Below are 26355 nucleotides of genomic sequence, written 5' to 3' on the forward strand. Positions count from 1 at the left end.
AAAAAAAAATAGATAATGCTGCTAGAAGAGTTTGTCTCTGGGTTTTTCTGTAGCTAAGTATAGCTACTTGAGAGGAGTTGCCAATGTAGAAAACTTATAGTTTCTAATAATATCCTTCTTTAAAAATATGATTGCTAATATTAATTTTCACATTGACACTATCACCTTTCAACATAGGCCAGTGATTAAAAAGCAGCCACTTTGTTGTAGATCTTTTACTTCAAGACTCTGCAGAGATTAAGGATGAGAGCCTCACATTCCAGAATATTTGTCATTTTTAGCAACCTAATATCATCCCTTTAATGCCTGCTGTTAAATCATTCTTTCTGTAGACTCTTTAGCATCATTTTCCTCTTCCTCTGTAGATTTTCCTGCTCTCTATATTTACAGTTGCTTACTTAGCCCTATCCCAGCATTATTCTGCAAGGGATGCTGTCTCTCTGAAAGACTGGATACCGATTTTGGCCAAAATCGTCAAGCAGTTAGTACCACCCTACCTTTCCAAATGATAAGAAAATAAATGTGATAAGGATGAATTTTATATGATAGAACATATATTATTTGCCAACAATCCTTCCTGTTACTTTATGCAGAAATAACTACAGGAAATAGATGTGTCTTGAGTCCATGCTATTCAGTATCAAAGTTGAAAAGAAAATGTAGGCATATCATAATGTTTGTACTTCAGGTTATAACACACCTGCCAATATCACAATTAAATATCCTCAGGGAGAAAAACAACTTTGATAATGTGATAGAATATGAAACATTGTTTTATGTGAAATCAGATAGATGAACTTTGAAAAGTGTTATTATTCCATTTATTTTGCATGATGAAAACATTGCAAAATTTTCATCAAAATATAAAATAACCAAAGAGAGGCTATAACACCATTTCCTGGTAATTCACCACCTGATGAGATACTACTATCCCTTGATCCCAATACCTGGGATTGGGAGGTTAGGGCAGTGGGGTGGGAAGAGCTCATATGATGCACCCCCTTTCACTCTTCCTACCCTCACATTGAATCAGCTCACCTGCTGATTTTCTTCTAGGTCACGTTATGGATCTTGCAGGACAAATTATTTTATGTTCAGTTTTTCCATCTGCAGTTGCTCCAAAATTCAGAGTTCAAAGTGTGTCATATTGTAGCTGTACTTCTTCATACTTGTAGCTATTTTTGTTTTTGTATGCTAGGCCATAGCATTTGGAATAGTTTCATTCTCCTCCTGTGCATGTGCTTTGAAATTGCTTGGATATTATGTCTTCCTTCCATGGCAGTAGGAAGAGGAATTTTGTCTTGAATTTGGTGGCAAGAGAATCATTTTAGACTGACATCTACCTCGAGCAAATGTTCCCACGGTGCAAACAGTCATTACTCTCTGGTCACTATGTGGCTCGCATGGATGTGTCATGGCCTGACCCCACCACCCAGCCCATCCAGCCCATCTGCCTGGAGCTTTCAGAGATTTTTTGAAGTTATCTCATGCCTACTAACTGTGAATTCTCTTTGGATACTTCCCATATCTGTAATGAGTATTTTTATTTTTGTTCAACTTTCTCCCTATTTGCTCGTAATTTTGATCTAGTTAATACTTCCCTCATTTTTTCCTCACTTTCAAACATGAAAAAACACATTAAATTGACCACTCATATAGCCACCAACTACATTCAGTAATTGTGAATCCTTCACTGTATTTTCTCTCCGCTCACCCTTCTCTTAATTTCTTTATCCCCCTCTCTCTTTTTCTTTCCACTGTGTTCTCCCTGAGCCATTTGAAAGTGAGGTGCAAATATGAAACTCCATACCTTAATACCTGAGCTTGTGTTTTCTCAGAATAAGATTTTTCTCATACAACCATGAGCCGAGCTAAGAAGTTAGCAATAACATCATCAACCACAACTGTCCCATCCACCTCCGCTTTCTCTTTCTCTTGTGAATCAAAGCAAACTACCCACTTAAACTGTTCATAGTTAATGTAGCCATTTTGGCAACCAGTGAAATGATGATACGGTTTGTCCATTATATAATACTTTCTAAATTCCACTGCAGGATGGCAAGATCTGAATATAAATTGCCCACAGGAATATATATATATAAAAAAAATCCTATCTGAGAAGGCTGTGATTACATAACAATGATATGATCTGCTCCGGTGACTAAAAACATATTGGCTACAATTTAAAAAAAAAATGAAGATAAAATACTTTTTTTTTTGTATCTTATTGTGCATGTGAAAACGCGAAATTACTATAATCCCTCTGGATGAGGAGGAAACTGCACGCCCTAGTCATAATGAGAAATTCGGTGGAATTATTAATTTATCCACAGCCACTTTGAGTAATACCTACATCTTTGCCTCTCATACGTTGACCAGAGTCTATGCTGATCACATGTTTACTGAAGTTGTTGGCGAACACCCTAGTTTCGGACCCAGCCTGCCAGTTTTTGGGGATGAGTCCTGATAGGTGCTGCTAATCACATAATATTGGACAGTGGCAGTGGCAGAAACAGGGCCCATTTGTTTTTGTAAGTAAACATTTATTGAAGTATAAAAATTTAAGGAGGCCCTCGCTCTCAAGGTTGTGCAAGTGTAGGGTGCATACTTACACAACCCTGAGGGAGAGTGTCCCTTTAAATGTGGCCCCTAGGTGCTACACTAACACATTACAGTAGATTTTGAGCTCTTTAGCCTTAACAATCGGGTTTTTCAAAAAGTTATCCCATGTCTGGCACACTGGGCCACTAAACAAAGGTTGATTAATTGAGCATATATCTACCAACCTCTGAGATATAATTTTGGTTCTCAGCAAAATATGCCATTACCCTGGCAGCCACTGTGACACTGGGAAGAGCCTAGCTTTTGGAAATAACTGAAGATAACATTACTGAGATTTGCGCAAGATATGGATCCCTTCTGCAGCGACTTCCTCATCTGCAGAACACACGTAATTAACTCCATCCCCTGGAGCAGTTGTGAAGGGTTAGTGTAATTCTGTACAGAGGTCCTAGCACATAGCCTGGTTCAATATGTGTCTGCTCTTGTGATGATTTTATATTCCTATACCATTTTTATTACATTTTCCCTATAATAAATTACAATGTGGGGATGTTTTTTCATTGGTATTTTTTATTTAGTTTTTGTAAGGTTTTCTCCATTTTACTCTATTTTTCATTCTCTTTGAATTCATTTCCATTGCTTCTGTTTATGTCATAGTCTATATTATTTTCCTCTTTTCTTCCGTCTACATTATTGAGTAATTAATATGTGCCAAGAACCAGGCTAGTGATGTAGGCAGGCTGGGTCTGAGGACCCAGGGGAGGGTCCCACAAGACCAGCCAAGAGGGCCCTTGGCTTGGTGCAGGATAGAAATCAAACATGAAAAAAAACAAAACAAAACAAACCAGGAGCCAGAGAAAGTGGAAGAAGAGTTTATTGAATAGCGTGAGTGACAAAAGAATAGCAGAGTGTCTGGGAGACTCGGAAAGGAAGGGAGAATGAGTTTTGTCGTTGTTTTGGGCTAGGGGTTTATATTAGAAAAGGATTTAGGATACATGTTTCTTCAGGAATCCAGGGTAGGGTCAAATTGAGGTGAGTGTCAGGTGAACAACAGGTGTTATTCCATAAATTAGCGAAGCTAAAACTATTGATGCCAGTATCAGCCGAGGTTTGTTTGAAGCAAATGTCCTGGAACGTGTTTGGGATCTGGCTTTTCTTAGTTGTTATCAGGGATTTGGGGCCTAGAACAAAATTCAGAGAACGATTAACTTTCTTATTTCCCCCTTGAAGTGAGAACAGAGCTTCGGTTATTTAGAGGCAAAATATGGAACATGAGTAAAAGGGACCCAGAAAAAAAACAGCAGAGATGGAGTTTTTCTAAAATGGAGTCCCTTCAGCTTCCATACTTCACTAGTGCTGGGAATGCAAAGGAAACTTAAAAATGGCCCCTTCCTTTGAGGAACTCAGTGCAGTGGGAGAAAAACATCCGTATTTGAGTTGACTGTTGCCCCAGCTCTCCTACAGGACATGATAGGAACAGAGGAGGGCAGCGCTAACTCTTCTCTCATGCAACTGATTCTCCAACAGTCCTAATTACAGTAGACTCAGTTTCTTTATTCTCTTTAGTCTTTCAGGCGTTTCTCTTCTGAAGAAAATTTTCTGTTTCCTCTGATTCACAGTTACCTTTCCTTCATTATATTCTCTTGATGCTATTTATTTTCTTTCATTCTTTTTTTTTTAAGATTTATTTATTTGAGAGAGAGCATGCATGCATGTTGGGGGAGAAGCAGAGGGAGGGGCAGTGGGAGAGCATCTCAAGAAGACTCCCCATGGAGTCTGGAGCCTGACAAGGGGCTCTATCTCACGACCCTGAGATCAAGACCTGAGTGGAAGTCAAGTCAGACACTTAACCAACTAAGCCACCCAGGTGCCTGTATTCTTTTTCTAAATAAAACCTTAATTAAAAAAATCCATTTCAGGTTACTTTAGAAACTTAGTCACAAAACGAACACTTGATTTCCTTGCATAAATATTCCTACAGGGTCTATGTAATTGAATCACGGCATTGTGTGTACCAGCAGCTCACCTGGTCTCACTAACAATAAACAGCACCGTGTACACAGGACATAAAAAGAATCAAAGCAGGCTCTGGGCCTTAGTAAGCCTTGGTCCTTCAAGGGCAGTTTCAGTAAAATACCAAAACTGTTATCGTGACTCAGAGCTATCATAAAAAGTGTTTGCTTGTGACAAAAGTGAAAAAATACTTTATTCAGTTGTTGAATATATACAATAGTAGTCCCCTCTTATTTGGGGATATGTTCCAAGACACCCTCCTCCTAAAACCACAGATAGTATCAAACCTGATATATACTATGTTTTCTCCTAGATTAACATAACTATGATAAAGTTCAATTTATAAATTAGGTACAGTAAGAGATTAACAACAGTAACTAATAATGACATATAATAATTGTAACAATATCCTGTAATAAAAGTTATGTGAATGTGGTCTCTCTCTCTTTCAAAGTATCTTATTATACTGTATTCACCCTTCTTCCTGTGATGATGTGCGATGATAAAATGCCTATGTGATGAGATGAAGTGAGGTGAATGATGTACGTAGGCACCGTGATGTAGTGTCAGGCTACTATTGACCTCCTGATAATATGTCAGGAGGATCATATGCTTCTGGATAAAGACTGACCATGGATCAGTAGGGGCCACTATACATACAAAAGAAATATCAGTAAGCATGACTCATATAAAAATACAGAAAATATAAAAATAATCAATAATATGCTATTGGGAAGATTTGGATATAAATTAGAGACAATAACAAGAATTAAAAAGAACTGTATCTGAAAGAAACATATCTATTATATGGATATGAAAAAATTAGAGGACAAAATGTAGCTTGTAGTAATAAAAAACCAACTGTATTTTAGCTACTAGAGAATTATAAATAAGGCAATGTTTGAAAGGATTTACTGCTCCAGAAATACAGTCTGGAGCTTGTGATGTATCTGCCCTTGAAAGTAGTAACAGAGATGGACTGATGGAGAAAAGATGACATTCTAAATGGAAGGTAATAGTCATTTTTTCATTAAAACATATTTATTTGTTTACTATATGGTTCCATGTGAGAACCATGGATTAAAACACACACATATAAAATGCACACACACACATTCTTTCTTTTCTCTCTCTCTTTAAACTCTGTTCTCCAATAGCAGCCAGAATACTCCTTATAGAAAGCAAGTCAGATGAAACACAAATTCAATGATGTCTCTACTGTATTTGAAACCTCCCTCCAAAACAAACAAAACAAACAGTTATGTGGACATTAATGAAGACACAGTGAGGGGCTGGCTGGCACAGAGGCTCTGTCCTCATTTGGCAGACTTATGTGAGAAATTAATAAGACGAAGTAAGGTGCAGAAACAAGGACCAGGGACTAAGTGAATGCCTGACTGAAGAGCTTATATTGCAAAGGTATTGGGGTAGGGAGGCACTAAAATTCTTTGAGTGGCCTAATTGTATTTTTTAAAAAAGATTTATTCAATACCCATCCATTGGCTGCCTACTGTGTGTTTTTGGTACATATCTGTCCCTTGAAGACTATGATCTGAAAATGATGAAAGTCAGCTTGGTCCCTTCCCTTGAGGAGCCCATGGCCTATTTGGGTGATCCTGGCAGCTGTATGCATGTTACTCTAGTGCAAGAAGAAATTAGAGCATGTTATATGATTAGGAGACAAGGACCAGAATTCAGGTGTGAAATAATAAAACCTCAGTCTAGAGGGGTGACTGAGAGATGGAAAAGACAAGTCAGGGGCTCCTGGGTGGCTCAATCAGTTAAGCATCTGACTCTTGATTTCGGCTCAGATGATGATCTCAGGATTGTGGGAAAGAGCCCCCCATTGGGCTCTGTGCTGGGCATGGAGCCTGCTTAAGATTCTCTCTCTCTATCCCTCTGACCCTCCCCACCCTCTCTAAAAAAAAAAAAAAGACAAACCAGATATTATAGATGTGTATGCCAAAAGTACACATACTTGGTGGCAGAATAAAGAAGGAGTCATAAAATATAACTCTATTTAAGCAGCTCCATTTTCATTATTTATTAAAGGGATAGGCTAATCATTTATTCATTCATTTATTCAGTCATAGAAAACCTAATTTTAAATACTTTCCAAATGCCAGTTACTCACAGGATCTACCCTCACTATTCATCCTGCATAAATCAATTTGTTTAGCATTACCACCTTTTAAATTTGTTGAATAGTAGAATTATTTTTATAGTAAAGAGAAAGAGACAAAGCTGACTAAAAGGATATACAGTATTTTGTGATGGCTTTTACTGTACTTTTATGCCAATTAAAATAAGAAAGCAGTATTCATTTACTCAATTTTTCTCATATCACTTAAAAAATTATTATCTGGAATGTAAATTTCCCATGCTTATTTTAAGGTTGCGAGGAGTTTTTTAAAAAAAGACTTAATTTGATTTTACTTTCTGAAGTTATCTGAAAGTAAAAGAAGAAAAAGAAAACCTTTTACATTTTCTGAAAATATACTGTCATTTGATATTTTATATGTAATTCAAAGATAGGGGTATAAATTTTCACCTGCTCTGTGAGAAGATAGTTTTATTTTCACAAAGTCTAGAGGTTGTATGATTTTAAGGTATGGCAATGTTTAAAATTTAATTTCTGATTTTGCATATGAAAACATTTAATAATGTTTAATGTATTAGGGAAGAACTTGTGCTTCTAGCCATGAAAGAGTAACAGAGCCCAGACTGCCTTTTGGTGTAAACAACTACAAAACTTGACCTAATATATGAAATAACTGTGTTCAGACATTGGAAAACAGTGCATGACCTTGATTCCAGGAAAGTGAAGGCAAACAAACAAGGTGAACCCTAAAATCACTCAGGCTTTCTGCCTGGAGGCAATTTCCTTGTTGTTCAGTGAAAGAGAACACAGAGCTTGGTGATCTTGATAATTTAAGAAGACAGAAATCAAAGTTTAGGAAGGCCACGGCAGTGAGAATTTGTTGTGTAGTGTAAGGGATAGAACTATTCAGAAAAAATGTCCTAGAAGTTAGCATACAGGTTCTCTTAAGCATTTGACTGAACACAAGTCTGCACATGAATAGGACAGAATTCAAAAAGTTCAGGTGAAAAAAAAAATTACTGGGGAGCTGGAATCCCTGAGCTTACACAGATCCAGGAATTGTCTCATTTTCCACAAGCCAGAGTGGAGATACCTTGTTGAATACACAAGGAATTAAGTAGAAACCCCAGGTGGTCACACCTTAATAATGAGGCTTAATTATTCCTAGAGTAGAGACTCTTCTAGACTTGTCCTAAAAGATTAAAAACAATGCTCACAAGGAGTTAGCTGCCTGCCAGAACAAAGGCCAATACTTCAAGGAAAAACATCCAGCACACTATACCTTATGTACACAATGTACAGCATCTGGTCAAATTTTCATTTCCAACCACACCAATGATTATACTAAATGTAAATGTATGAAACACTTCAATAAAAGGCAGAAGTTCTCAGACTGGAGATGAATGCAAGATCTAATACGTGCTGCTTACAAGAAAATCACTTTAAATGTTTTGACTTTTTTGGTATCATGTCAAGTGAAATATGCTTAACAAACAGATTGAAAATGGGAGAAAGTTTAAACTACTCTAATAATGAATGATTCTTCAGTAATTTTGGACTAGTAATTTTTCTTCCAACAATTTACGTAATGTTTTAAGTTCACTAGAGCAAGTCACAGGGCCAATAATAGAGTTGACTTTCTTAGCCATCATTCTGTTTTTATGTATATAAAGTTGCTCAGACATTCATAATTATAAAATTCCATAATTCCTCAGATTTTACAAATTAATAAGAAAATATTACATAAGAACTTTTGTGGTTAAACATTGCTCTTTCAGAGAAGAAAAATTTCTTTTTATTTTTCTGAGGATAATACAAATGAGTATAAATAATAAAATTCAACTGTTTCATATTTTTAACTCTGAAAAAGATAATGTCATCAATTCCCTTTATGAAAGACATTATTTTTGAAAAACCTCCAAACCCAGCATGGAATGAATTGAAATTCACATCTGAACTCTAAAGATAATCAGGTATATTCAAATGCATGTACATAAGTTTCCTCAGCATATAGGATATTTTGAAGAATTATTCTTTTTTTATTGTAGTATGAAAACAAGTCCATATTGAAATAGAAGACTTTCTGGGGAGACCATCTTTAAGTCATATGGACTATCCCTGTGTTACAGGTCATACGGAAAGGAGAAGTGAGCTGCTGCTGGATTTGCACAGCCTGCAAAGAGAATGAATACGTGCAAGATGAATTCACCTGCAAAGCCTGTGACTTGGGGTGGTGGCCCAGTGCAGATCTAACAGGTAGGAAGTGCCTCACTTCAGACCTTGTCCCTAACTATGGGCCTTCTCAATATGCCCATTGTTTAAAATGTGAGCAAGCAGCTCATGTCTTTTTTGATGTTTATTTACAGTGAGCACTTTTTATTGCTCATGTCAAAGAGCACACAGAAACCTCTTATAAGTTTTCCATGATCCATATTGAAAGGCAAGTTCATTTAAAAAAAATTTCTTTTTATTATGAACATGGATTTTTTTAAATCTAAATAAAAGTGTATTAAAGGGGTATTCTGGTATACCAGTTGTTTTCTGTTTTTCTTTTTTAAAATTTTATTTGAAGGTATTTCTAGTTACCTGCATTTATATTTGCAATCATTTCTCGAACATCTATGTGTGAGGCAGTATTTTTTTTTTTTGCTTTAAATTTATCTTGCTTTATTACTTTATTTTGCTTAAAACTTATCAGGGAAGAAACATGTAAAAATAATATAAAATTGTTATTAATATAAAAGAGATATTTATAGTGCATAAAGTTTGTTAGGCAGATAAAGAGATGAAATTCCAGAGAAAAAGTAGAAGATGGGAAAATGAAAGCCTGTAACACATTTGGGGAAAACCACAAAATAAGTGTATGGGGTTGGTTGATAGGCACAAGGACCTAGCAAAGGCCAGAAATGAGACTAGTAGGGTTGGTAACAAGCTTCTGCATGACCTTTTCCTGAGGGTTTGGACTGTGGCTTTAAGCACAGGAGAACCATTGAAGAATTTAAATTAGCAAATAACACCATGATATTTGTGTCTCAGAAAGATGCTCCTCCTAGCAGTCTGAGGAGTGTAGTGAGACTGGATGAAAAACAGAAGCTAGGAACTACTGCATTGGTTCAAATGAGTAATTTCAGAGGGCAGCTGCAGCTGCAGCAGGAATGGATGAATATATGAATGCAAGAGATGGTTTACTAGTAAAATCAATGGATATCATATGGATGGATTATATGAGTTTGTAAATTTCATAAGAGCAATGTTCAAATATATGAATTTTGTTTTCCATGGATCCTGATATGAGCTCACACATGAGAGATGTTTCACAAATACTTTTCACAAATTTTAAGAGTAATAGAGCCATAGAAACTGTCATCTGAGTACATAAAGACTTTGTCATGTGAGTAATCTCATCCCTCCTTTTAGAAAGGGGAAGCTGAGGCCCAAAGAGGTGTACTTGTGTGCCCAAGGTCATGCAAATAGTTAAAAGCAGAGCCCAGTTCACTGACTCCTGATCCCTGGGTGTTGTTGAAAATAATTATGAAGGGTAACATTTCTGATTGTTTTTTACTTTTTCACCTGTTTCCAAATAAGAATAGCAGCTAAGAAATTGTATGACTTATTCAGAACACATCAAAAATGCTGGGTAAGTAGAACCAGGTCACATAATGAAAATTTTACTTATTCAGTGAAAGTACCTTGTAAAATGGTAATCTTGTTAGAAAAAGTTAATCTAAAATGAGTGTCAGAAAGCTTTTAGAAATTATTTAGTACAAAGACCTTTTTTAAAGAGAAGGAAGTTAGATTAGAATACATTTGAAGATAAAAACTGTATCTCACTCATATTTTTATTCTGTCACAGAAAACTGCTTTTCAACTTTAATATGCCTAAAAATTACCCAGGTATTACCCACTTGCAGAGATTCCTGTTCACCAGTTCTTAGATGGGACCCAGCAAATTCTGAGGCACCTGGTTCCTGTCCCATCCTGTGAGAAACGTTAATCTCTGGCTCATAGTCTAGTGCCTAGGATATAATAGCTGTCTAATAAATGTTCTATTGAGAGAAATAGAAAGAAGAAGGGACTTACCTAAGTTCATCCAGGTCAGTGCATTTGGTTAATAGAGAAGCCACTATGAGAATCCAGGGTTTTTATCCCTGGGTCTAACTTATCTCCTGGTTGCATGCAATAGACTGGCTTGGAAAAGCTTTTTCAGCCACTTTTGGACAACAAGTCTTCTCTCCCACTCATGCTATGCCTCTGTTCACATCTTTATCCTCCTTCATAGTGTGTGCTTCCTGCTGGGCCTTTTTAAATCAAATAGGGGGTTGACTTACTAGTCACTCCTCTCTGCTATTTGACTGAGACTACAGCTGACTGTGAAGGGCTCAAAGACAAAGCTAGCCTTTCTCAGGTTGATTTTAGAAATCAGAAGTCCTGGCTTTGAGGTGTAAGAATTTTTCTCTTGTCTACATTTTTTGGGGCTTCCCCAAATTTTTCCTACTGCTCCATTTTTACTTTGATTGGGGCTCATCTCATGCCTGGTAAAGAACTTCTATCCTATTTTAAGACATTAAAATACAAAAAACATTTTCAAAAGATCCAATATGTTATAATAATGGAACTCGAAGTCATATATTTTATTCCCTAGAGATCTCCCATTGTGGGTATATTTTTTTCCCACTGCCAAATGATGATCACCATTGATTTAAGGCTCTTTGAGTGAGTAAAGCATAAAAGAAAAATCCTCCTTCACTATACTTATTTAATGTGATTATCTTTCTAAAGTATTTAATCTATCATCCTTCACATGCATAAAAGTCACGTTAGCGTTCAAATGAGTTGAGCCAAGCAACAACTCAGACTGCCCTTTTCTAATAGCAATAGGCAAGTAGCTACTTTTGGATCATATATTTGATTATTGTGCAAATCTTATGTTTTGGGTCTTTCGGAGTACACATCTCTGATTTAGTTTATACTTAGTTTCAGTGACACCTGTCATTTCTGGATTCCTTTCAGTCTTACTCATGAATGGACAATGAGGTCTCATTTGCCACTCATTTGGTGCCATGTCAGGCTCAGAGCAAGTGTGCACTACGTGGCAATGTGTTGTTGGTTGTTGTCATGGTAGCAGTAGTTGAGAAAAAAGAAAACCCACAGGCAGAGAATACCAAAAACCAGTAGAAATACTCAGAGGAGTAAATGCATGGCCTTTAAGTAGGTGTTTTGTTTTCACAGGTGGATTTTTTTTTTTTTTTACTGAATTTTAGTTAAAATGAGAAATCATTCTTCTTTAGGATATGGTGTTTTTACTGAAGATAAAGCTTGTTAATACGCATAAAATTATTTTATGAGATAGTTACTTTCCATATATGCTCCAAAGGCTCTAATATTAATGAATAAAAACATGTTTATAAATGTGTTATTGTTTTCATTAGAATATATCATTTGTTGGCTATAAAGAAAAAAATGGTATACTACTTAGAGGAAGCACTTTCTGAAGCTGTTAATAAGTTTCTCATACTTTCTTCTTGGGAAAATGTACATTTTAATTCAGCATTTAAATTTCACTCTATTTCTTATGATGCATAAACAGGGATCTCTTCTGCCACAATATAAAACTTGACAGTAGTTTAACAATCCATGAACCAATTATATGTAATCTGATGCTACTTATTTCTTTTTCTTTTTTCTTAGATTTTATTTATTTATTTGACAGAGAGAGAGAGACAGTGAGAGAGGGAACACAAGCAGGGGGAGTGGGAGAGGGAGAAGCAGGCTTCCCGCCGAGCAGGGAGCCCGATGCGGGGCTCGATCCCAGGACCCTGGGATCATGACCTGAGCCGAAGGCAGATGCTTAACGACTGAGCCACCCAGGCGCCCCTCTTTTTTTTAGTGTCTTCACATGAAAAATAGACAGGGGTGACATTAAAGTTGAACACTGACCATGAAACAGAATTTCTCCTTGTAGATAATTGATATTAATGTAATAACATTAAAGAAAGCATTTTGATGATGCTTTATTGATTATGAAGTATTATTGTAACTGCTATTAAATGTCCAAAGACCTTTTGGGTAGAATAACTGTGGACTTTGTTTCTTGATTCATATTAAATTTGTCTTAACCTAATTGGGAAAAAACCCAGTATTAAATTGTCATTCCTCCAATGCATTTGGATCTTATAAGTGAACCAATATTTGTTTAAAAAATTAGGAGTAACTTCCTGTACCTCAGATCAGAGTTATTACTACTTCTCTTAGATTTTGCTCAGGAATTTGTAGTCCGATAGCTCTGGATTCTCTGGGAAATGGACTTGTCTGATAGCTATGAATTCCCTGGGAAAACTGTAACCACAGATACTGCCAGGTCCCTAAGTTTTCGAGGCTTTAGATAAAGTATGCGCAACTCACATAAAGTCTTTTGCTTTTGGTTGCTGGGGGTCAGGTAGGGCCAGGACAGTGTTTACCACTATTTGAAGGTAACTCCCACTCCTTCCAGGCTTGGGATACCCAAACACATCTGGAGGTTGGACAACTCTTTAAACCTCAAATACAGGACAAAAAAGTATATTACATATTATATTATATATATGGACAATATGGATATTACAGCAAATTCTCTCAAGGAATCAAAGCTAATGCTTCTGAAATTTAGGATGTCTAAAAAAAAAAAGAAGAAGAAGGAAAGGAAAGAAGAAAAAGAAGGAGAAAACAAAGCTGGTTCAAAATATAAATTATCAGTCCCTATCCTCAGGTGACTGTTTTGGGTGGTCCTGGACTGTCATTGAAAAGTCTGGTTTCCCCATAGGGAAAAGAATCTAGGATCTTCAGAAGAAATAAAGCAATCACAGTAGAGTTGTAAGCATATTGTTTTGGGGTGTTGTTGACAAAATGGTACTGTTACAGCACAGAATACTCATATCTCCTAACATAAGCATATTTTTCTTCATTTGTGTATGGTACACTGTGTAGACTAGGCTTAATTTACAGCTAGGCTTGGACAACTGATTATCTGTGGAGATGCCTGAGTACCTACCTGTCTTTGACTCTTGGCTACATTAAGGGGACTGATATTTATTAAATGCAGTTTTGAGTTTGAAGCTCTACTGGTAACAACCAAAATCAGTTTGTTTACTGATGGATTTCAGCTGGCATATTAGATAGGCTTACTTGGCCATATGACTTGAAGGTCATTAAAAGACTTCACTGGGAACTTCTGCCTTGAGCTCTCGGTTCAAAGATGAAGTGTGCCCTTGTGAGAGTAAGGATCTTAGAGAGCTTGCACTGGGATATCCCTTTGCCCCTTGGTGCTTACCTGCACTGTCTTTCTCTTACTATGTTATACGTTTTGCCTTTAAGTAAAAAACATTACATGAGTATGTTCTATGAATCTTCTGAGTCCTTTCAAATATCTGAACTTGTGGAATCTTTGCATATACAAAAATATCATTATTGGAAGTTAGTGAGATATACCTAACAATAGGTTGATATAATTGAATTATTGAGTTAATGATTGTCTAGTAAAACATAGGTTTAGGCAAATACTTATTACTAGTAAGGAGAATACTAAAGGCAAACTCAAATTTATATAGTTTTAAATCAGTAAAGAAGAGAAGTATGAGTAAGAAAGAGTATACAAAGGAAATATGATATATGTAGGACTCTTCTTCAGATGATCTTGCACAGAAGACCATTGTATAGTCATCAGCTTGCTATAAAGTTCTTCAGTAAACAGTCAACTTCCATGTGCCTTCAGCTTCTGGAGGCTCTCTGCAGAACCTCAGTTTAAAATCACTAAGGGGTGTAACCTTCACCAATATTAAGGTTCCTTTTCATTTGTCCAGAGGGCTGGGAATGAAGACAGCCTTGCATAATTTAAATTCATGAGTAAGTATTCCACTGAAAATGTTCCCATATCACTAGATTGACAACTTGGAATGTGCTAAGACCACAAAATCTCATCATATTTTAGCCTTTGTAAGTATTGTAGCTTTTCAACAGAATGCTTCAACCCATCTGCAAAATAAACACACTGTTTAAACTAGTACATATTCACAAACCACAGAGGGAGAAAACTGTATACAGTCCCTTTGGAGTAACTCAGAGGTTCTTTTGCAATTGTTTCAGTTAATGCCTCCACCTTTACAATTTGTCTTAATTGATTTAATTACAAATGAAGCATGAACTCGCCACATCTGCTATCCTGGAAAAATGTTTCCCCAATAGTGTTTAATTTTGTGGCCAATTTGTCCCTACTGAAATGAATTCTTTCATTTGTTCCATCAGGATTTTAGCCAATGCCTGGTAGATATTTTATCTGGTACTCTCAGATAGCCATTTTGGTTTTGTCAGACATTATCTTCATGAATCTTACAACACAGTCATGAAATTTCTGGAATTTCTTTTAAGAACTTCTTTTCTGGCCACATTTTGTGTATCTATAATTGAATACTTGAACTTCTTCATGAATTTGTTACTATCATAAATTATTTGTTTTATATGAAATGCTTTTGTTAGGATTTTTAGTCAGAGCAGTCTGCTTAGCATGATAATCTCTAAAATATTTCTATCGTATTTCTAAGTATTTTTATAGTATCTATAACTTTTACGGTACCTTTTTTTTTACAGTGAGCCTACCACAATGAGCAATGGTTCTTTGATATGTGCTATGCTGTTGAGTTAATACATCTAGATTATGGTGTATCATTTTTATATTTACACAAAAAAGAAAGATTTATGATAATCTAGGTACATATGATAATCAATATGTTTATGTGCTCTGTTCCAATCCATCTTCCTATTTCTGTGAAGTCTTTTATCCATAGGGATTCTGGGGCTAACATATTCCTTAGATAATTTTTTTTAATTATACATAGTGTAGGTATTTTCATGACTAGCAGCTGTAATTTGATCATCTGTAGGGAACCATAATACATTTTGTCTAGAAGTTAATCCTACCTATTAAAATTGTGGGTTTTGTGTCACAGAGAATAGTGTATCCTTCTCATAATAATCTCAAAGTACCAGTTGTGGGTTGGGGCATAAGATTGTTAAAGATTTTCACCATTTCTATGGTTTTATTAAACCAATTTATCTGATGTTCTCTTAATAGTGAGATTACTGGTGGACATAAAGACACCTGTATCAATAAAAAAGAGGTATTGCTTCCCTTGGGAGTTCAGAGGAAGGACAAGGAGTTATTGGGTACCAGTGTTTGCCATGGAGTTAAGTCACTGGACAGACTTCAAGTAATAGTCCTGAATTTTAGCTAATGTGGGACATTGGTTCTTTAAATGACACTTCTCTTTGAAGTATCTCTAGGTTTCCTTATCTACAGGTTCCCAGATCATAGAGAACAGAGGCTCTTTTGGTTGTTTTACCTAAAGATCCACAACTATATTGATTTCTGGCTTATTTACTTTTTAAGTCTATCTAGAAATGTCTAATCACATATTAGATATTTTCTTTTTTTTGGATATTTTCTAAGTTAGTAATTTTACATTTTAACATTTTCTTCTGTTTGGTCCCCTAATTCAGGTCTGAGCCCATTTACAAAAAGAAAAGGTATAGTTTTTCTTGTCAGGTGTTGAGTCTACCTCAGAATTGTCTGAAGATGTCATAAAGTCTATCTTTTTATTTAGTTTATAATTTCGCATCTTTGTTGAAAGAAAAGCTTTCAAAATTGCCTTATGTAATGCATTTTCTATTTTTTAAACTTTATAACACTAGGTTATTTAAATCTTCTGTTTTCTAATCTGCTGCTTTTAAACATTTTACTCCATGAGGCTAAAAATTAATTGAGTTAATTGGTACATATCTATAGTGTACGACAATAAGCATTTAATAAAAATCCTGAATTCTACAGAAAATATTTTGCCTGTATCCCTGAAGTTCAGGAAAATCATTAATTATAGCTCTTAATTTGGCTCTAGACCAGGGTTTTAATTCAACTTCCATAGATCTGACTTGTGTTCTAGAAATATAAAATGTAATATTCTTTTCTAATGAAAACTCTAAGGACAGACTAGCTCATTTACAAAACCAGGTAAAGTTGCACAGAAAAAGGAATGAAAAGAGGGCTAGCTTTCAGATTATAAAGGCCTTGACAAAGACTACACTGGAATTTGAATTTTATTTAGCAAGCTCAGGATGCCAACTAAAAAAGTTTAGTATTGACTATTCAGTATTTTATCTCATTTGTTTACAGCCACTCTTAAATATTTTAATTCATTGAATATGTTCTATCAAAAACCCCCCATAATAGTTCTTCTTATTCTAAATTATCTATCTAATCATTTTCCTAAAATTTGCAAGGAAATGAGAAGATTTAGGATTAAAATGTGACTTTTTAGAGGAAGCGCAAGTTCTCCCAGGAAGAGGTTGAGACTTTGACATAGATAAACCCCTGACACACAAGAGAGAGGGACCACTGTGATCAGTCAAGACTGTGTACTTGTGAATGGCTGGAGCTCGTTTATTGCCTTGAGTCTGTTTCTACTTGGGTGATTATCAGAAGCAAGGGTTAACAGTGACTGATTGGCTTGCAGAAATCATGTTCATTGAGGGGAGCTGTTGTTGACTAAACAGGAGTAAAACAGGTTCTGATGGTTCCTGTTCCCATGGCCGTAGAACAATGAGTCTTTTCTTAAAGTCATGGACATATTTTTATTCTCACAATTTGGGAAATACTGGCCCAGACCAAATACAAAGTTCTATGAAGGGGTTATCTCCAGGACCTGACAAATTTCTCTCTCTCCGTGAAATACAAAACAGACTTTATTCTCCATCTGAGGGAAAAGATAAGCCAGGTATTTAGGAACATCTCTCCTTTCAAGAGATGGATGACAGGAGATTTCATCCTTACTTGGTATGTCTAGTAGAAGCTGATAACTCAAGGCCCTCAGATGCCACAGATGGATCATACATAACTCAAGGGGTGAGACAAAGTGAGTAATATGTAATAAATGGGAAAATGTAGATTCTTCTAAAGAATTCAAATAAAATTTATGTTTAAAACACTCTGCCGGCCAAAACAGTACTTGTCTATGAGCTGGACTTACCTCTGGACAATAGCTACGTGAAAATAAAAATTTTGTTAGTGTATTTCTTACTAACGTATTCTATTATATTATCACTATTTAACCTTCCCGGGAAACACAGTTTAGCTTCCTTCTTTTTCTTTTTCTGAAAGTGTAGAACGAAGTTCCACCCACAGAGTGGCATCCATTTGTAAAGCTGGTGTTGGGAGAAAAGATTATTTTTATAGGCTCAAGTATGTCACATTAGTCTTGTGGTGAGATCAGGTTTGGGAATACAATTGTCTTCATAAGACAATGGTGTATATATATTAGTGTAATAATGAGGCATTTTAAAAAATAATTAAAATAACACAAAATGTTGGGTGCCTGGGTGGCTCAGTTGGTTGGGCAACTGCCTTCAGCTCAGGTCATGATCCCAGAGTCCCAGGATCAAGTCCCGCATCAGGCTCCGTACTCAGCGGGGAGTCTGCTTCTCCCTCTGACCCTCCCCCCTCTCGTGCTCTCTCACTCTCTGTCTCAAATAAATAAATAAAATTTTTGAGAAAAAAAAAAGAAATAAAATACACAAAATGTGGAAGATGTGAACATAGCTATGTCTCTGGTAACTAGTAAGCAGTGTTATTATTGATAGCAGAAATCTTGGATTTTAAAACTATTTTTCTTGGGACACTGGGGTGGCTCAGTAGGTTAAGCATCTAAATCTTGATCTCAGCTCAGGTCTTGATCTGAGGGTCGTGAGTTCAAACCCCACACTTGGCTCCATGCTGGGTATGAAGCCTACTTGAAAAGAAAAAATTAAAAAAAAATTAAAACTATTTTTCTCATTACAGGCTGTGAACCTATTCCTGTGCGCTATCTTGAGTGGAGCAACATAGAATCCATCATAGCCATCGCCTTTTCCTGCCTGGGCATACTTGTCACCTTGTTTGTTACCCTCATCTTTGTGCTATACCGAGACACACCAGTGGTCAAATCCTCCAGTCGGGAGCTCTGCTACATTATCCTAGCTGGAATCTTCCTTGGTTATGTGTGCCCTTTTACTCTCATTGCCAAACCTACCACCACATCCTGCTACCTCCAGCGCCTTCTGGTTGGCCTCTCCTCTGCCATGTGCTACTCTGCTTTAGTGACCAAAACCAACCGAATTGCACGTATCCTAGCTGGCAGCAAGAAGAAGATCTGCACCAGGAAGCCCAGGTTCATGAGCGCCTGGGCCCAGGTGATCATTGCCTCAATTCTGATTAGCGTGCAGCTAACCCTGGTGGTAACCTTGATCATCATGGAGCCCCCCATGCCCATCCTGTCCTACCCAAGTATCAAGGAAGTCTACCTTATCTGCAATACCAGCAACCTGGGTGTGGTGGCCCCTCTGGGCTACAATGGACTCCTCATCATGAGCTGTACCTATTATGCCTTCAAGACCCGCAATGTGCCCGCCAACTTCAATGAGGCCAAATATATTGCCTTCACCATGTACACCACCTGCATCATCTGGCTAGCTTTTGTGCCCATTTACTTTGGGAGCAACTACAAGATCATCACCACCTGCTTTGCAGTGAGCCTCAGTGTAACGGTGGCCCTGGGGTGCATGTTCACTCCCAAGATGTACATCATTATTGCCAAGCCTGAGAGGAATGTCCGCAGTGCCTTCACCACCTCTGACGTAGTCCGCATGCATGTTGGCGATGGCAAGCTGCCCTGCCGCTCCAACACTTTCCTCAACATTTTCCGAAGAAAGAAGCCAGGGGCAGGGAATGCCAAGTGAGTTATCTGACCAGCTTTACCTCCTCCTCTCCCTTTTCTCTTTGCTTCTATTTGACTAAATCATATTCTTCCATTTCCATATTCTTCCAGTTTTCATTTCCTTTCTTAATCTTTTCCCCTTTTTTCCAAATTTCACATTCTCTTGCAGTAGGAATACTAAAAGTCTTCTTTGTTTTCATTCCTTGAAAAAGCAAGGAGCATGAAGCAACAACCAGCTGAGCATATCCTTATTCTTACCTAGAATCTTCAGCTTCTTTTCTGCTAATAATTTTTTCCTTTTACATGGGTCCTCACCTTTATGGAACATCAACACTTCTCTGAGGTCTGGGTTTGAGATGCAAACTCTAGTTCTAATTTCTAGTTTAGACTATGATTGAATAAAGTTTCTGAGTTATTTTTATCACTCTGGAGTCTCACCATTACTAATCATGGGTTGGAAGGAAGGAAATTCAGCACCTGGGGAAATTTGACTATTTCATAATTTGAGTGCAACTAGCAGGAAGTCTGTCCTGGAATAAGTTCCCTTAAGCAACTGTCCTACCATGCCCCTCTTATTTATTGAGCATTAATGGATATTGTAATAAAGATGTTCCATAATGCTACACATGAGCTGTGCTTCTTCTACCGCAAGGTCACAACCAGAATGGTTTGCTTCTGAGCCATAAAGCATCAAAAGAAATAAGAAGCTAAATAAAGGTGAGGAGCTCCACACTGACACGGATACTTGAAGTTCTAAAGGTAATTGAACCATCCAAAAATTCCTCAATTTTCCCCATTAGCAGCATTAATTTTTTTAAACAGTCCTTTAAAAGTGAAGAATTTTAGTATAAATAATTATAACATATACATTGTTGTATATGTTTTTCACCCACCTGAACAAGCCAGCAAGACAAGGGGAATAGGTGTTATTTTCTCCCATTTTATAAGTGAGGAAACTCAGTCACTGTGAAATTCTATGACTTGTAAGTGTAATTCTATTTGGTTAGATAGTCTTTGCCTAGGTCTTAACTGATGAAATTTCTCATCTTACCTTATGTCAAAAAATGTACATGCCTTAAACCTCTGTGTTTCGTATCTTTACTTGCCAAGCAGTACCATGGGCATCTTTTACAGAAATCATATAATTGGTTTGAGGATCAGATGAAGGAGTCTATGGGAAAAAATATTTTTTTAATCCATGGAATTATTATTATTTCAAATAATAAATAATTTTTTCAGTGTTAAGGATTAAGATCATAATGCAGGCTTACTCATTGCTATATCCATTTCAAGTTCTAAATAAAACACTGATAGTAAAATTTGCTTAGTCATTTTTTTCCCTTGCCAGGCTTTTCATGCTATCCAGCATGCCATCAGGAGCAGCCCCCTGGCAGGGACTCATCAGTAAGCATGAAGGCAAATGAACAGTGCCATGAAATGAGAAAAAAATAATAGACCATAGCCACAGAGTCCAGATGTAAAATGGCATCATAACAATTTTCATTAAGAGGGAGGGAGTGGGAAGAAACACAGTGAGAAAGGAGAAAATACTTTTTAAACTGGAATGTTTGTAGACACTAAGAGATTTCCTTTGTCCCATGTCATATGGCTTTATGAGGGTTCCATTCCACCACCTACCATTATGCACCTCCATGTTTCTGATTTTTCTGCCTTTATTATGGTTCTTCAGAAACTTTCACGTGATTTTTGGTCACAGTCATTTCTGAAAGCTGTTCCAACCATTAATGAAAGAAGAGACCTATGTGATTGGATATCTTGTGTTGGTACCCAGGGATATGCGTTTAGGGAAGCTCTCCCAATGATTCTATATACACTTGTACCTAGAACTCCATAAGCATCTGTCCAAGAGCAGTGACTGATGAATAGTACACAGTGCTTACTGCTGGGATAAGCTGGTGTGACTTTAACAATGCTTAACAACCCTCTTGCAGCCAGGCATTGTTGTACATTCTGATCATCTTCTTGTACATGGAACTTCTTTCCTTATAAGCCTGAGAATATCCCTTTCACTATTATGAATTTAGAAATCAATTTTATTTGAGATCCTGCTTTTAAGAGAGAAATCAGCTTGTTCTAAATTGGATTGGTTTTCTGGGAAGTACTGTTTAACCAATAAATTGCTCAACTATTAGCTATAATTTATCAACACTCTCAGATTATTATGGTAGGAAATATACTTCTAATTAATAGCCTGCAGCTTTCTTAGTATGATCTACAGGATGTACCACACAGCTGAGCTGGCCCACAGAGAGTATTTGAGGCTAACCTTCTATGGAACACAGCCACTTATTTACTTATTTTTCTCATTTATTCTTCTGTGGCTTCTCTTATAACTCTCTATGAGACTGTAATTTTAAAATAATAATAATCTCAGTGCCTATGTTTTTACCTTTTTTATTGCTGTTTTATGTGTTTCTGGTTTGTCTCCAAACTTACAAAAATCACAACAATCTAATATTTTTCTACAGCAACTAAAATCTAGCAGAGTTTTGCCAACTGGAGCAAAGGGGCTGAAAACTCTGGAGAGCACGTCACCCAATGAGTTTATTACCATTCTGGATGTGTAATTCCTACGTTTATGGTGCACTGAGGGTGTTCGGCAGTCTGCATATGTAGCTGTAAACACACAACAGCTGCCGTAATGAAGAGCTTCCAACTGATCTATCTGCTTGAATATTATTGTGAGGAGTTGCAAGTCTGACTACATCCTTGTAAGAGGCTGTTTCTGAGATACTTAGGAGGGATGACGTCGTGGGTCTGTTTTTGCAAAGTTTTCTGCAGTTTGTAAATTTAATCCAAAGGTCTGGGCACTTGCTTTACATTTTCTGAAATGTAATTTAGGAGGAGTTTAACCAATAAATTGGGTGTTTGGGTTACTTACAGTTAGATGCCCAATTAAACATAATCCTACCCTAGAAGATCAATTGAATAGCATAATTGCCTTTGACATCTCTAATTTCTTTAGCTGAAGTAACTTAATGTATTCTGATAGGAAAATATTTAAGCTTAACCTAATATAAAGACAGTGGTAAAATTCTCTTTCTTGGGAATGGAAAAAATATAGAAATTCCTAGGCATTCATAATTAAGTAAATTATTTAGATCCAAATTACTTATCACTTCCTTTTAAGCAAAATGAGTTAACACTATGCAACTGAAAAATTAATATTATGTAAATGACATGCTCCTTTTAAAAAACAGACATATTAATGACAAAATGTCAAACTAACACTTCTAGTTATTTTCTGGGTAAATAACCTCAATGAGTGCCAATCTAATGGCACATGGAGCTGAAATGTGACAGTTCACCCCTATGGCCTTTTGCATACAAAACTAAAAACAATTACAATCACAAAAAGGCATTAGATTGATGCAAGGAAGTAATTTTAAAACTGGGTTCCTGGGGGCACCTGGGTGGCTCAGTAGGTTAAGCCATCAACTCTTGGTTTTGGCTCAGATCATGATCCCAGGGTCCTGAGATTGCGCCCTGCCCCTGTGCTCTATGCTCAACCTGGAGTCTGCCTGAGATTCTTTCCCCCTTCCTCTCCATCCCCCTCTGCACCCCCCCCACCGCTTGCACTCTCTCTCTCTTCCAAATAAATAAAATCTTAAAAAAAAAGAGGATAGGTTCCTAAATAAATAGAATATTATTATGTTCTTGCAATTGTTTCTTAAGCATTTGAATGTATGTTTCTACTGAGTGCAAAAGCTAAGTGACATACTAAATGGAATGATGCTCTGAGGAAATTTTCCTCTTGGTCTGCTAGAGAAACATTTTTTGTCCATAAGTAGAGGTCACTAAGCCTGCAGCATTCATGATTATGCCCTGGGTATGCCTTTTAATTTGTCTTTCTTCCTTTGATTATGAAAGGAAATATGATAGGGAACCAACAGACATCACAATCAAATAGAAATAACATGTTTTCTTTCATAGAAAGAACTCAGTCACTATTCTAATAAGCTTATAAATGAGAAAATCTGTCATTTTGAAATTATTTTTCCTGTAATCATAACAATAAATGGCTTTAAAAGTATTGTAAAAAAATGAAAGTATTGTAACTATTCCCTTGTTTTTAGAGTAAATATCAGAAGATTTTATCTAAGTATTTGTCATAGAATTTTACTACTTGATAGTAACATTTACGGATGATCAACTGTTTGTTCATTCATTTATTCAATCAGTCATTATTTCAACAGTAAGCTTAAAATCACATAGGTACTTGATGTGGTGCTAGGTAATATTCAGGATAAAAAAAAGATACAAGAAGCAGGCATTGACTGTACCAGTCTTGTGATATAGTAAGGGAGACACACAAAATATAACTAAGTATACTGGGTTAGGTGCCATAATACCACAATATAACATTTTGAGTGTCAGGGAAGAAAGAGATTAGGTCCAGCTAATGGAGCAGTATCTGCTGAAGGATAGGACAAAATTTCTTAATAAAAGTGGCATTTGAACTTGGCCTGAAAGGATGTTTTTCAACAGGAGAAACTGCTATGATGAGACCATTTTGCATATCATGTAAATGAAAATTTAGAAATGTGAATGCATTTTCTAGCCACACTTTGGAATCTGGTATGAATGAAGTACATGGAGAGGTGTAGTGGTGGGCAAATTTGTCCTACAGAAAGAGGACAGATTACTGATAATGATTGATAATAATCAATGTTCTAAGAAGCAGCTTAGGTATTTTTTATATAAACTGTAAGGTGCATTAAAGATTTTTGTGATGTTTTATGGTCATGTGTAAGCTTTATGGGAAGAGATTGACTACCGAAAGACTAGTTAATAGAGTGCTACAATAACCGAAATGACAGTTTAAAAATAAGAGTTTTAAAATAGAAAGTCAAACCCCAGGTATGAATATGAAAAAGTTTTTTGAGCTTGATTCATTAGAGCTGGATTATTGGTTTGCAGAGAGGAAGGAAGAAATAAAAACTAGAGTACAGCTCTCATGATTTGAGCCTGTGTGACTGGAAAAATAAAGCGAGCATGAAGGTAGAATACAGATGTAGAACTGGGGAGATGCTGATGAGCTAGGTTTCAGACTTATCAGTTGAAGATGCAGTAAAGGCATGCCAAATAGAGGCAGCCATAAGTTATTTAGAAATTTAAGTCAGGAGCTCAAAAGAAAGGTCTGAGCCAGAGCTCTAGATTTGACGCTTAATTGTCAGAATGTTTAAAGTGGCCAAAAGAGTGGTTATGACATAAGAAAAGAAGAAAGTAGGAGGAAGAACATTAGGAACACTTGCACTTGAGAGAGAAGATAAATAAGGAAAACCTGAAGGCAATAAACACAAGGGAATCAAAAAGAATGGGGGAAACAGGAGGACTGCAGTATCCTGGAAACCAAGGAGGAGACTGTCTTAGTCAGCTTGGGTTGCCATAGTAAAATCCCCCAGACTGGGTGCTTAAACAACAGACATTTATTTTCTCACAGTTCTGGAGGCCAGAATTCCAAGATCAGAATGCCAGCATGGTTAATTTCTGGTGAGATCTCTCCTCTTGGGTTGCAGATGGCTGCCTTCTAGCTGTGTGCTCACATAACTTCTTCTCTGTGCAAGCATGGGGAGAGAGAGAGGGAAAGGGGAAGAGGAGGGAGAGAGAACTATCTGGTGTCACTTTTTGTAAGAGCACCAAACCCAGATGAGGGCCCCACTCTCAGGACTTACTGTAACCCTAATTACTTCCCAAAGGCTCCACTTCCTAATGACATCACACTGGGGGTTAGAACTTCAGTTTAGGAATTTGAGGGTAACAAAACCATTCAGTGTCTAACAGACTGTTCCGAGAAGATCGAGCTTGGGATCCTTGGGCTCCTCAAGCATGGAGACTATGGTTATCCTTGAGTGGCTTCAGTGGTGTGATGTGGGTAGAATTTCTATTGCAATGAGTTGAGTTTGGCATTAAAGGAACTTAGAATTTTAGATAGTATTTAAGGAGGAAGGAGTGACATAAGAGAGGAGATATATAGCTTGTTTGTATCTAAGAAAGGAGCCAACAGAGAAAGAAAAATTAAAAATAAAACAGATCAGGGGCACCTGGGTGGCTGTCAGTTAAGAGTCTGCTTTCGGCTCAGGTCATGATCCCAGGGTTGTGGGATCGAGTCCGGCATTGGGCTCCCTGCTCAGTGGGGAGTCTGCTTCTCCCTCTGCCTGCCGCTCCCCCTGCTTGGGCTCTCTCTCTGTCAAATAAGTAAATAAAATTGTAAAAAATATAAAATAAAATAAAAAGTAAAAAATAAATAAAAATAAAACAGATCATGTGGTTTATGCTGAGCCACCTGACCCAGACCTGTGTCATTACAATACAGTCACTCACCATTTATTGACAACTCTGTGACCAATGAAGCCTCAACTCTGAAGAACGTGTTGGTTATGTTCGATACTGGTTCTCACTTAGCTACATGTGCGTTGCTTGGCATTAAAAAAAAAAGATGAAAAAAATCAGGCTGGAAATTTATAGGAATTTTAATTAACACCCAAAAATACAGCCCTTGTTAATGATTTTATCAGACCTCTGGACTTACCAATATTGAGTGTAGGATTTGAGAAGCGACATACGAAGGAAAGTCTGGAAAGTAACATGTGCTTTCCTGGAATGATTGGCAGAGCTAGAGGATTCATGGCTAATAAGTAGCAATTGTTTGTAGAAGAAAGAAGGATGTTGTGGATCCAGAGACAGACTCAGTTGGGGCTAAAGCAGGTAGCTTTATTCAGCAGTGATTGAAAGGAGCTGGAAATCCTTGGATCTCTTCCTGACAGCCAGTCATAGTGCTTGAGCCTGCCAACATGAGGACATTTTATTTGGTGTAAAGACTTATGCCCCCTGAAAAACCAAGCCAAAATGCCTTCACTTCCTGAAAGATGTAACATTTTGTCA

The 26355-nt window shown here is 36.8% G+C and overlaps 1 protein-coding gene and 1 long non-coding RNA gene across 5 annotated transcripts in view; one reads left to right on the forward strand and one right to left on the reverse strand.

Annotated features, from left to right (window-relative positions):
- The window catches only part of GRM1 (glutamate metabotropic receptor 1), a 377107-nt gene that overhangs the window by 321061 nt on the left and 29691 nt on the right, over window positions 1-26355 (forward strand). For all 4 annotated transcript variants that reach the window (XM_081829111.1, XM_081829113.1, XM_081829114.1 and 1 more), the window contains 2 exons: window positions 8806-8932; window positions 18537-19467. In XM_081829111.1, coding sequence (XP_081685237.1) covers window positions 8806-8932; window positions 18537-19467 — 1058 coding nt within the window. The remainder of the gene's footprint in view (window positions 1-8805; window positions 8933-18536; window positions 19468-26355) is intronic.
- The window catches only part of LOC145723129 (uncharacterized), a 48178-nt gene continuing 25208 nt past the window's right edge, over window positions 3386-26355 (reverse strand). Inside the window, exons 3-4 of the long non-coding RNA XR_014147985.1 lie at window positions 20501-20574; window positions 3386-3743 (exon numbers count right to left, since the gene is read on the reverse strand). This is a non-coding gene — a long non-coding RNA (uncharacterized LOC145723129). The remainder of the gene's footprint in view (window positions 3744-20500; window positions 20575-26355) is intronic.

This window comes from Leptonychotes weddellii, chromosome 8 (assembly GCF_054177405.1).
Source record: "Leptonychotes weddellii isolate Sample4059 chromosome 8, ASM5417740v2, whole genome shotgun sequence".
Classification (NCBI taxonomy): domain Eukaryota; kingdom Metazoa; phylum Chordata; class Mammalia; order Carnivora; family Phocidae; genus Leptonychotes; species Leptonychotes weddellii.